This window comes from Pagrus major, chromosome 9, assembly GCF_040436345.1.
Source record: "Pagrus major chromosome 9, Pma_NU_1.0".
In the NCBI taxonomy this organism is placed as follows: Eukaryota; Metazoa; Chordata; class Actinopteri; order Spariformes; family Sparidae; genus Pagrus; species Pagrus major.
The window spans coordinates 15,953,726-15,966,731 of record NC_133223.1 but is presented as its reverse complement, the minus strand read 5'-3'; the positions used below and the strand labels follow the sequence as shown (position 1 = coordinate 15,966,731).

General features: G+C 39.9%; 1 protein-coding gene across 1 annotated transcript; it reads right to left on the bottom strand.

Moving 5' to 3' along the window:
* Window positions 1-3,850: 3,850 nt before the first annotated feature.
* fancb (FA complementation group B) lies at window positions 3,851-12,947 on the bottom strand. The gene is made up of 8 exons (XM_073473222.1): window positions 11,992-12,947; window positions 11,753-11,908; window positions 10,606-10,692; window positions 10,135-10,263; window positions 9,195-9,367; window positions 6,889-7,316; window positions 6,568-6,808; window positions 3,851-4,654 (listed from the first exon to the last, which is right to left on the bottom strand). Exons 1-8 carry the CDS (start codon window positions 12,931-12,933, stop codon window positions 4,243-4,245), a joined length of 2,568 nt encoding a protein of 855 aa, XP_073329323.1. The 5' UTR covers window positions 12,934-12,947; the 3' UTR covers window positions 3,851-4,242.
* Between the last annotated feature and the right edge of the window lie 59 nt (window positions 12,948-13,006).

Below are 13,006 nucleotides of genomic sequence, written 5' to 3'. Positions count from 1 at the left end.
CCCAACTGCAAATTTGTTGTTGTTTCTAATCGTGTTTGGGTTTTTCTATTTGCGGTTGTGTTTTGTGATTTGCATCTCTGGGCCACCTTACAAAAAGCACTGAGAAACTCCAAATATATTATCCTTAAGACTGGAGTAACCACACTAGCTCTTGATGCATATCATGTAATTACATTAATCTAATTCATAAACAAACTGTGGGTAATTTCAGAATCCATCAACCTTATACGTATTTGTCTTATATATGAACACATGGCCTGTGGTAGGTTTATTGAGGACGCTGCATGAAACATCCGACTACTTTTTTTTTTTTTCAAATGCTCAACACACAGGGATTATAAACTAATCAATAACACTAATCCTCACATGGAAATACCATCCATTTCACCGACACAGCCTCGCACCACCGTCCGTTATTATTTCTGTTTGAGTATGCGGGCATGCAAGAGGCCTTCATGCAATCAATTCAGTGTGACGGCGTTTGAAAGGAAAATTATTCGCAGCTTATAATTGTGTTTAAGAGGGAAACAACTTTGCATCATTCATTAAGGTTTAGGGAGGCTGCTTTGTGAGCTCTGAGAGAGAGGGATGAGAAATGAGGGTTGCCATAGCAACTGCACAGCAATTGAGAAGGCCAGTGTGAGAGAAAAGCGGGAAATTAAGAACACTGGTGCATGATTTTGCCAAAAGTGTCTCTTATGCCTGAGCATGAACACTATACTAAATTAAACATTCATTTCCACTGTATTAAAGAAATAATAAAAGCAGCAGCAAATGTTGCTTTTTTTCAGAGGATTATGCTTCCATGGCACTCTTCAAACTACAAAACAGGCACTGCGTGTGTGTGGAGAGCCCATGTTATGTTTGGGATATCTGCCTGATACATTGCACTCCTGCAATAGACATATAGTTGGTTGGTATGTGATCATCTGCCTCTTGGTGTTATTGATCTGTTTTTAACCTCGTGTCTGTGAATTCACACTGGGAAAGGTTTTTGTTCCATGGATTTAAAGGAGATGCTCATTTTCAGGTTCATAATTTTATTTTGGGTCACTACTAGAATAGATTGACATGCTGCAGCGCTAAAAAAAACACATCTGTTTTCTCATACTGTCCAGTGCTGCAGCTCTGTATTCCCCCTCTGTCTGAGAGGCTCGATGTTAGCTCCTGTCTCTTTAAGCCCCCCTTTTAACCACAACTTCAGTACAACTTAACCATCTCCAAGATAACTGCCATGCCAGATAAAGGCCATGGGATGTGGCTGAAAACTTCAGAAATAAAATAAGTGGACCCTGTGCTGAGAATTTCCTGTCGAATCCAAGTTCAACAGCCTGCATAGTTCACAATATCAATTAGAAGCCTGGCATATCAAAGCAGTGTTATTAAGCCTCAGGGCTTAATGAAAATGTGTTGCCATGTTATAAACAGAAGGCGCAATTTCAACAGATACTCCATTTTTTAACTGTATTGTATGAACCAGAAATTTACCCCACATGGGAGCTCTGTGCTTACAGAATCATGAGGGCTGTGCACTATGCATTAGGGTGTAGATTTAATCAATAGCCTCCCACTTTGTTTGGTTGACCCACTGAGTTCCAGAGTCCAGAGGACAGGAACCCTCTGACCCCGATCAATAACAGTCGACTGCCCGCACAGACCAGACCAGTGCACTCATCACGACGACATCAATATAACATAGCTTAGCAGCATCATTCATCACAGTGCATGTCTTAAGGTGATATCATTAAAACAAACAATCTGTGGTTAAAGTGTGAGCAGAAGGGTCAGCCCAAAACTGGAACTTCATTGGAACTCAGTTTAACTTAAATGTTACTGTAAAATGTTTGTTTACATTAGTGATATTTAACACATCAATAAAACAGTCCTATGTACAGTATGTATGATCAGTGAAGCAAGACAGAAAACGCTGAGTTTTCTCGCTACAACTCAAACTCTTGAATTATTAATATGAATATCTATATGTTGATGAAGGCTCTCAGTCACCCAGGTCATGGCAAGTCAAAGAACTATATCGTAGGCACCTGCACTCTGAAACAAGTGCGGATGCCTACAATATACCACTTAGAATATTTATACGGTCAATAAATTAAAGCTTGGGTCTTTAAATATTTTATTGTTCTAATTAAATACAAAAGAATGGCAGTCCATTTCTGCCAGAAAAAGAAAACAAATAAATGAAAACGTAGTTGTGAAAAAAAAAGGCTTATAGCAAGTATGGTGTTAATTTAATTAATGCTTCTACAAGGAGCTTTCAGTTTAATTTTATTCTGGCAGCCCCTTTGGACAAAGATGATGATGGCGAAACAAAGTAGATGTTGTTTTAGGGCTGCATCATACCACCAGACTCAAAACTTTAGGACTTCTCCAACCCAAATAAGTCTGAGTCCCAACTTCTGACGGGAATTAAGAATTATAATAATCATACAGAAATAGCCAAACGTCTCTGATGGTCTCGTTTGCTTGTAAATCATAAAGAGGAATCAGTATCAAATTAAGACTGTTTCACAACCAGTAAAAACTTCCTTGCAGTAGATTTCAAATTGAATACAAACTGTAAGTCATTTAATTAAATTGATATAGGGAATACAAATTAGCTTTTGATTTTTCTCATTATTTTTCTAAGATAATTTCTTTTTAAATAATGCTTTAATTTTCTTTTTTTTTTCTGGCAGAAATGGGCTTCCATACCAAGTGTCACAAGATGCAGCTATCTGTCAATTGTCAATTTGACTGCAAGTCATATGAAGCTAGATGCAGTGCAGATTTTGGTTTCTCATTGTCTGAGTTGCCACAGCGTTTTTCATCAAACACATTTTCATTCCCCATTAAAGTGAGGGCACCCTGCAGCCTTCTACCACCACTCACAGTTAATACAAGTTAACAGGAAATAATGGGATGACAAACCATATATCTTACTCTAGGTGACAGTCAGGGCTTTAAGGGAACACCAATGAAATTGAATTTTCGTTTTCACATGTGATCCATTTACTAGTGGTATTTACTGTACAGAATTCACATTCTCTCCTTTGATGCTAGAATTGACAGGGGTGTGTATTGTCTCGCAGCTGAATAAAAGGTGTCGGGAGGAGTTTGACTGTTTTCTGTGTACGAGGGATAAAAGGAGCAAAAGAAAAAAAATGTTAAAGGCTGAAGTTGTCTGAATCTAACGAGAAAATCGAACTGGGCTGCAAAACTTAAAAAAAAAAAAAAAAGTAACACTTCAGGAATGACTCATGAAAATAGGAAACTTTGAAGTCCTGTAGCAGTCAGTCCAGTAGAAGCTGTTACTTGCAATGAAGCAGAGACATTGAAGGTGTAAAAGAGGGAGGGGGGTTTATCTCTCCTCAGACTGAGCACTACAAACACACGGAGCAGCTCTGGGAACAAACAAAATGCACATCCTCGTTTTTTATCCCCCACTGGGAGAGAAAAAAAAACCTCAACAGCAATTTTCTCAAACACCACTGGTCAAGCTGCTGCAGACCCTATGTATCCAGCAAAGCCATGGTCCTTTAAAGTAGGGTTTGATGTTTGCTTGGACGAATAGTATTTTTAACAAACAGTGCCGACAGCCTGTGCAGCATCACAGGAGAAACAGCATCCAAGGACTTTTTATTTATATCCTTTCACATGAAAATAACTGAACCATAGGGGGAAAATGCCACTAAAAGCTTTCAGTCAACTTCCAGCCACTGAGCAGATGTATAACCCTTTTCATCTACCATCATCTGTTGTCTTTATTCATACACAAACAGCTTCATACACAAACAGCTCACTCTGAGAGAGGAGGATTCCTACTGAATAGCACACACCAGCAGCAGACGACGACGACATTAAAGAGCGTTTACTGAACACACAGAGGGTCTGAAGGGACATGAACAGAAGAATAAGCAGAGAGCAGTATCACATCAGTATCAGATTAAGGCTGTGAAACCCAGGAAGTGATCCAATGGAAATAGGCCGAGGCACTCTACAGCAACAGACACCACGCAGATAAAAACCCCAAGAGGCTGGAGCAGACACACATGGTTATAAGCAAGCCAGCAACATGAGGAGCTCTCAGGTGAAATGTGCAGTGCATACATAATGAACTGTCCTCTTAGTGATTACACTTGACACCATACACTATTAAAGCATTTTTTTCCCCTTAATACAAAATGATTGTCCAGGAAACACAGATTAAGCGATGAGATTTCCAACAACCACCACATGTACAGCAAATTAGCTGGGCAAAGTTCTCTGAGTGTCTAAAAGAGCTGCCAAATCCCCATCGAGCCGCACTTGGGACATGCTTTGGGTCAGTCTACGGTATCTCCCCACATCCACCAGGGGGCTCAACCTCTTCCTACTCCTCTCGACGTCCCGCTGCCACACCTCTCGACACCTCTGGAGACCCTTTACAGAGGCTGGCTCAGGGGTCTCCTCATGTCCAAGGCTCTTCCTCTTCTCATCCTCTTCTTCATCACAGAGTAGCAATGAGGCACACTCTCTGAGTGACACCACCTCTTTCTCTAATGCCATTGACAATATTTGATCTGCTCCCTGCCCTCTTGAACCTTTGACAGGCTGGATGGAGCAGGACACCGGCAGGTAAGCCAATAGAGAGTCCAGGAACTGTAGCATCTGTAACTGGCTGTAAAGGAACAACAGAGCAAGAATTTATATGTTATTACCCAATATATGTTGCGATGAATTAAAACAAGATTCTTGAAGTCTTCTTTAATCGTTCCTGTCACTCATCAGCTGCTTCACACCCACCTACCTGCAGAGTTTATTTGCAGAATTTGCCATTTTAAGTGCTCTGCATGCCAGAGAATCCTAATCACTTTGATATTCAGTGGAATATTGCACCGACATGCATCCTAGTCAACTTCAAAGCCTTGTCAACTTTGAATCCATTAATATAAATTGAGTGTTGCCCTCTTCTACTTGCAGAGCTACCTTTCTCAGTTATATTAAATAAAATGGAATAATTTGAGAAAGTCCCTGGCAGTGAAGTTTGAACCAATACACAGAGAAGGAACATCAAAGCTGGCAAATGAACAGAAAATCTCTCTATTAGACAAATTATTGTGCTTTTCTCACTTTACAAGACTATCAAATTAGCAGCATATTACAACTCATAAAATGCAAACCAAAGGGGATTCTTTGTTTAAAAAAATACAACGAGAAAAATGGCATTAAGACAACAGAATATAAAAAGGTCATATCAAGACTTGTTAACGAGGTACTCGCACACGTGGGAGGTGCAATTCACACTCCTGCCAATGGTTTTTACACCAGTCCAAGCAAATGCAGTGACGTGCCAGTGTATGCAGGGAAGAGGACCTGAAGTAAGCAAATATGGATGTAAAAGGATAAGCCTTTTTGCAAATATTCTAAAAAGAAAAAATGGATTCACTAGCTATGTTCACATGGACAAAAAAGCTTCATTCTGATTGAAATTGTTCCGATTGAAGATTTCAGGTCAACTGTTTACATCGGATGGGATTTATAGGGTCTGGTGTTTAAATGCAACAAGGAATTTAATTGGGAGAGCTGTGTGACATGCACAAAAGTGAAGGTGTGTCATGCCTTCCTCTTCCTCCTCGGATATTTTATCTCTTATGCTGCGTGTTTGATCAGCTTCTTGTCCTGAAGATAGATATGTATTGTCGTCTATATTAAGTAATATAAGAATTTTAATTTAAAACAAACTCCCTGCAATAGACAAGTACACCCTTGAAATGCCATCTTTGGTAAGTGGAGAAATGATTATATAGTTTACATTGGACAATTTTTATTTTGATCAGTTTCTGAAAAGGTTTAGACTACCCCTCGGCAACCAAAGACAATTCATTCAGTCTGGGCCTGTTTTTTCTGACTGACGTGTTTATATGGATCATTTTTATTTGGGCTTTAAACAGATTATATTCAGAATACTAGGCTTAATGTAAACACAGATACTGTCTTTCAAAGATACACATAGTGTATTTTTAGGGTTTCTACACTCAACAAGTTAGATATAAAATTTAAGACCTTTTTTAAACTATTAATAATGCAATTCAAGACCTATGTCTTGCTGAAGTCAGCGATGATGAGTTAGCCCACAAACCACATTACGACACACTAGCTGGGTGTGCACCGATAAATTCTGACGTGGCCGCAGTTTGTATAACTGGTTATTGGTTCCATGTTTGTTTTGTAGTTTTGTTATTGCATGATCAACACATTTTTTTCAAGACTGAGGTTAATGCAAAATCTTAAAAGTAACATTGATAACTTTGTAAATTCTTAAACCTATCCATGTTTTAGGAGCTTTCAAAATTGTATTTTTGACATTTTAAGGACTTAAAATCAGATTATTGGATTATAGACTTTCTAAGGACCCAGACATACTCTGGTTTTAGTAAATTGAATTCAAAGATGAAAAACTCATCCTTTTACATTAAGAACTGATAATATGACAATGGGCAAGACTGAATACTATCCAAACCATCAACACCTAAAACTCTGTGGTCAGTCAAACATCCATCTGAACGGTATCTGTAAATAAAAATGATTTACCTGGAGTGGACAGACAGTTCCCCCTGGAAAGGGGTTATCTGATGCCAGTGCAGCAGCATGAGAGCAGATGGTCCCGAAGAATCTAAAAGTAGATACTGAGGGCTCACTTCTATCCTCTTACAACCCACTCTTTTCTGAATCCAACCATCTATATCACCTAAGCTGTGATCAGGACAGTCTATATGGAAGACCCAGTGGTCCAGCACCGCTATCAGACTCAGCAGGTCTTCTTTAACCTCATCTGGGCACAAAAAGAAGACGATAATAAACATCCATGGGTAAAAATTTAAGTCTCACTTTGTGGGCATTTGTGATTGTTACCTGTTTTGAGTTCAGGGTTTTTCAGCAGTCGGGTTTGGAAATTACTGTGAATGTCTAAGGCAACTTGACCACAATGTAGGACGACCGGTGTTGGGTTGCTCACGAGGCCAAAAGCATCTTGTCTCTGGACGTAATGGAGCATGACACAGCACTTGACACAGCCAGAGTTCAACAGAGGTGTCAGCCTGGTCACAGCAGTCACAGCCAGTCTGCATGTGTTGAGATCACTGGGGCTGCCGGCGTTGTGCTGCTTGCTTCTTTTGGCTGCTGGCTCCTGAAACGTTGAGGCAGAGGAGGAGGAGGAGGAGGATGATGATGAGGAGCAGGGTGCAGGGAGCCAGAACACTTGGCTCTGGGTTTGGATGACTGCGGGCGTTGAGCTCCGGCCCGTCTCTGTCAGGATGGATAAGCTCACACTGGCCACTGGTCTGGAATAAAAATAACACATCACCTAGAATGAGATATCACATGGACAGTAGGTAATCAGATACAAAAATACATGAATGTGTGACTGCTCGTGAACCGATTACCAACACTGATATCTCAGAGGTGGAGAAATTACATCAGCTGGACGATTGCACCAATCAGAACTACAGTATGGAGCTCTCGAGGCGATCATGCCAGAAGTAGTTTTCCTCCACATGTTCTCAAAAGAAAAAAAAGGAACAGGAACAGGTGGATGGAGGAATCTGATCTTGTTCCAGCAAAAGGAGCTCGGACAGTTATTAAAAACCTGTTGCCATGGTGACCACGTAGCCACCCTGCATCTGCCTTGGTGAAATTCAGATCAAGTTGTGGCAATCAGAGTCACAGAAAAACGTTCAAATAGAGACTACAGGTGAATAGAGTAAAACATCTTTAAAAATAACTATCACCATGAAACTTCTCCACTGGATTACTTACATTAAAGGTGCAATATGTAAGAATTGGCCATGTGTCACATCCACTCTCAAAACAAACTGGGGGCAGCATGTCACCAGAGTTACCACTGACTGTTGTTAACTGTTGCTGCCATTAGCTAGTTAGCTCATTTAGCCATGCAGCTAGTGGTCCATACTGTGAACTTGGAGCACTGGGGGAATGTTGGTGCTTACACTGCAAGCATGGGACCTTTGGACTGGGACGGGAAGGGCTAGCTGGTTAGCATGCTAACTACAGCAGATACCTCTAACATAATATATAGATGTCATAACGTCAAAATTGTTATTCAGATTCTGTTGATAATGTGAGTTAATTTTTTGAATGTTCCAACTAGGGCTGTCACGGTATATTTTCACTACATAATACTATATTATTGCAGTGTTATACTAATTTGGGAAAACAAATGCTAGCAATCAAATTTATCTTCAACGTTGTTGACTGTGTGTTTTATCTCTATTTGGCAAATAAATTTATTTATTTGGTAAATTAATTATGTACAAGTGTAGAGGCGAACAGGGCCCATAGCCATAACTTTTTAAAATGCATACACAAATAACAATTACATTCAATTACTGGTGAAAAGGCAACCAGGGGAACTCATAAACTAATAATGTACAAGGCTGAACATCTTCGCTGAAATATTCACACGATAATATCATATGCGTATTAATAACACAATATCAATATTTCATTTTTTAACATCACAATTATCATGACTACCGCAATAACAAACTTTATATTCACTATTTTGCATTTATTTCCAGAGTAAAATACTGGACCAAAATAAACATAATAAATGTGTATTTTGGAGGTTCTCGTTCCACTTTTCTTTTTTATGTAATCAAAATAGCCTGGAATCTAAAAATTGACCAGTTCATGAAAAATTCCATTTTTGTCTGTAGTGTCTGGTTTTAATCAGTTCGAGCTACTTGTTGACACAGACTAGATGGTAGATTTCATTACAATGCTGCCTCAATGAGACAATCATGCAAAAAAACCTATAAAGTCCTTTGAAATCGAGTCTAAATATTACCTTACAGACATGATCTGTCTATCTTATAAAAGGCACTGTAATGTTTTAGTTTGGCAGATTTGATCAGGCAGCAGTGATACGATCTGACAGCTTGACAGTGCTATATTAACTAGGAGCGCCATATCCATTTTGCCTGTATCCTTACCATAAACACATGGATTCACTCAACCAGATGAACTCATTATGCCTGACGAGACGTCAAGAGGACGAGCATTAAAAGAAAAGTCACTACCAAGTGTTAAGATAATGTCAGGTTCAGTGGATCCTATATGGGAAGCCTGATTCCTTTGAGCACATAATAATAAAAATACAGAAAAATTCACTTCAATTTAAAAAACAAAATCATGTTTACACAGAGTTGTCAGTAGTTAGTATCACTCCAACAACCAATCGGTCCTTGGTGATGCGACGCCACAGCTTGTCAACTTGAGGTTTTGAAGATACTGCTGGCATGTCTCGTGTCTTGTCATCTGAGGCCTCCTCCTTTGACTCATCATCGCTGTCCCACAGAGCAGTGAGGCCTTCCTGGACAGAGTGCAAAGACTATAATCAGTAATGACAAATTTGTGACAGCATTGACAGCAATAGCAAATCATGTCAGACATTTCAGTTTGACCACCGGCTCATTACACATATGGTAGGGACACATGTACTGGACTATTTAAAAAGAAAGAGTTGCTGCAGGGATTTGAAATTTGCTTTTCAAAAAATGTAGTCTTGGGCCATATGCCCCATATGCTATGGATGTTTGTTGTATTAGTAAAGCCTGCAGTTAGTTGAAGTTAAGGCTTTTTAAGTTAAGGCTAGTGGACAAAGCAAAAATGATCTACAAAATAAAAATATCATACAAATATATATATATATATATATATATATATATATATATATATATATATAAAAAAATAAATACACACACACACACACACACACACACACACATCAATGTAAAAATTAAATGACACGATGAGCGACAAAGTACGAGGAAACATTTGTGGCATTTGTTTTCATTGCCCGTATTCTGCTCTTGCTTCCTCAATGCCAGTGGCAGCATTAGGAACGCTGACCGCCTCTGCCTCAGTCGAGCTGCCATTTTAAATATGACAACTTATCAACATGAGTGACTGTGCTGGAGCAAAACCAAAGAACTGAGGGGGAGGAGGGTGGGTCTAACAATATAGCTTCCTGTTTTATGGAAAGAAAAGTGGAATATCTTTAAATTCAGTTCCCAGCCCTCTAAAAAAACTTTTTAATAATGTATCAGGCTGTTGTATATCTTCTTCTGTGAACAGTACCTGCTCCGGCTGTGTGAGAGTAGATTCTTTCTCTGAAACCACATCAGTTAGGGCTTGGACCGACTGCTGCAGGACTCTTTCTTTCACTCTTACTTCTCTTTGAAGCTCCTGCAGCACACTCAATCCACTCTAAATGAGAGATATATATTTGACTGACAGCATATATTGGAAATTGAACACACAGTGTCACTACATGGACTACTAGCTACATAAAACAGCCGAATTGATGTAACATAATTTACAACACAGTGTGCCATTGTTACACATTACATCAGACACAACTCTTCAGACATGTAAAACAAAAATATTAATGGCTCAATTTGTTCATTTTTCCTTGGAATCATAATTAAAATTTGGTAAAATTATAACATGACATGAACATTTGCATACATACATCATCTACATATAAAAAGAAAACAAAAAAGAAAGACAAATAACATATGAGTGCTGCTGTAGTTTATAAATGCTCACCTGCAGTCTGGACTCTAACGCTTGAAGAGTAAGGAGGTAGTTCTCTGGTGGAGGAGATGTTTTTGGTGCTTCACTGTCCTGGCAGCGCTAAAAACATGTATTTTCTTTTAGTCACTCTGACTTCTGTCACGAATAGGGATGCATGATATACATTTTTTTCAGCCGATTCTAATAATCACTTGCTTCTCAAGGCCAACACGGATAAGATAACTGATATTTTCACTTTTTTACTTTTTAAAAAGTGTTCATTAACCTGTAGTTTATGCACACCTGAGGGTAAGAAAGGCTAAGATGTAGTGAGCAAAGGCGCATGATTTAATATTCCATAGGTCTAAGAGGATTTGTTGTGTAACAATCTCAGATTTTTTTCCCCTCATGCAGATTATTCATTACTAAAACTGTAAAAAAAAACAAACAAAGCAAAACGTTGCCATGTTTGGCTCTCTAGTTTACACTGTATGACCCTCTACCCAGGTGCAGCAGCTTGATTTAATGAGCGGACAACAGCATGCTGCACTCATTCCCCTCCATCTTCTTCTCTGTGTTTTTTGGCAGATTGCAAAACCAAATTTAAAGCAACATTATGTAACATTTTTACCTTAAAATAATATCATCAAAATCATGTTGATGGTACAGTGCCTTGTAATAGGGTGAATGGTGTCTCTGTCTCAGCCACTCCGCCCCCCCATCACTTGTTTCTGCACTATGTAACTTCAGTGAGAGGGTGGGATCACAGAGTTACATACATTATTCAACACATAACATTGTTATGATGTAACAGGTTTTGTTTGTAGTTAGCACCTATATTACGTCTGACAAACTGTTACAGACCTGGGATTTGTATTTACGACAGTGGTGTTACACTCAGGAACTGTGGGGGGTGCCAAATTCCAAAAAAAGGCCCATTTCTACATAATGCTGCTTTCATATTTCACAGCTCTATTAAGATTTGTTGTGTTAAAACTCGTAACCTTTTCGCCGCCTCTCTTACCCATTGTGGAATGTGTATTTCAAATTGCAATTGTATTGTTTTCTTGTGAAACTGTAAAAGACGCTCTCTACTGAAATGCAGCAGTTTGATGAGACTCTATAGAGACTCTATTGGAGTATTATTATCTCTATTATGTGAGTGAAAATGATGCCTTACAGCATATGAGATGCCACAGAGGTCAGTGAGGAGGAATCTTTCCAATGGCTGTCCTGTTTCGCCTTGGTCCTTAAAAACCAACAGCATCTGGTCTGATCCACATCCCAAGAAGTCATCCACGTGAACCGAGCTGACATCTGACCACTGGGTAGCTATCTGAAGAGGGTTTAACAAAAGTGGGCTTAAAAAGCTTGTAGTGACTGAAATTATAGCTACAGGAAGACAGATTTTTTACATACCTGAAATGTTTCCTTCCATACAGCGCATACGTGCCCTTGGTGAAAGGATACAGCGAACAGGCAGCCATTTCTTCCTGTGTTGACCACCTGAATATCCTCAGGTTGTTCAAAGGGGAGCTGGCAGATGTCTTTCACTGTGCCGTTCTCAAAGTAAACAAGTTGCTGATGAGAAGTTGCTGCAACCAGAGTGGATTTCAGCACCCCATCTCCATCCACCTTTTCAGCTGAGAGCACCAACATGCACCTTGTGATGCAAATGTAGGGATGAGGCAAAATCATAGCGCCATCAAACACATCTCCATTCTCAACAAAATAACCAAGGGTTTGGCTTGTGGGTTTGATATCCGAGCACTGTTTTGGACGGTTTTGCAGTCCAAGAACAAACACCTGTTCTGTGCGGAGGGGCAGTTCTCCAGCAACACAGTGGGACAGCTGAATGGGGATCTGTCTCACCTCTCCTGCCTGCAGAGATGTATAGAAGACATCACCAGCATGGCTCCACAACACTGTGGGACCCTTGAGGATAAACACATCCTCCTTCATTTGATAAGGGAGTTTAAACTCAATGCAGGGCTGCAGTCGGTTTGAGCTGCTCAGTGTGAGGAGACTATACTGGAAGCTCTCTCCTTTCTTACTCTTCTTCGTCACTAACACACACGGTGTGGTGACTCTCTGCTGGACATTTATGGCGCATTTGCATTTTAAGATATCCACATGTGATGATCTCCTCCCGCTGATGACAGCCGCTCCGTCTGCTGCTGCTGCTGCCTTCAGGAACGCGTTGACTTCCCGGTCAAATGAAAGGCTGCTGAACACTAACTCACTTCTTTCGCTGTCATTTGTGACAGAAGCTCGTTTAGAGTCAAAGAAGAATAACTTTCCAGCGAGGGAAAGGCAGTGGGGAGTTTGATACGAATCACCAGAGAGCAAACTCTCCATCATGAGAAACTTCAGGCGCCTACCAGCTCAGAGCTCTCCCTTTCGACAGCTTTACGTTACTGCGAAGTTGACAGCA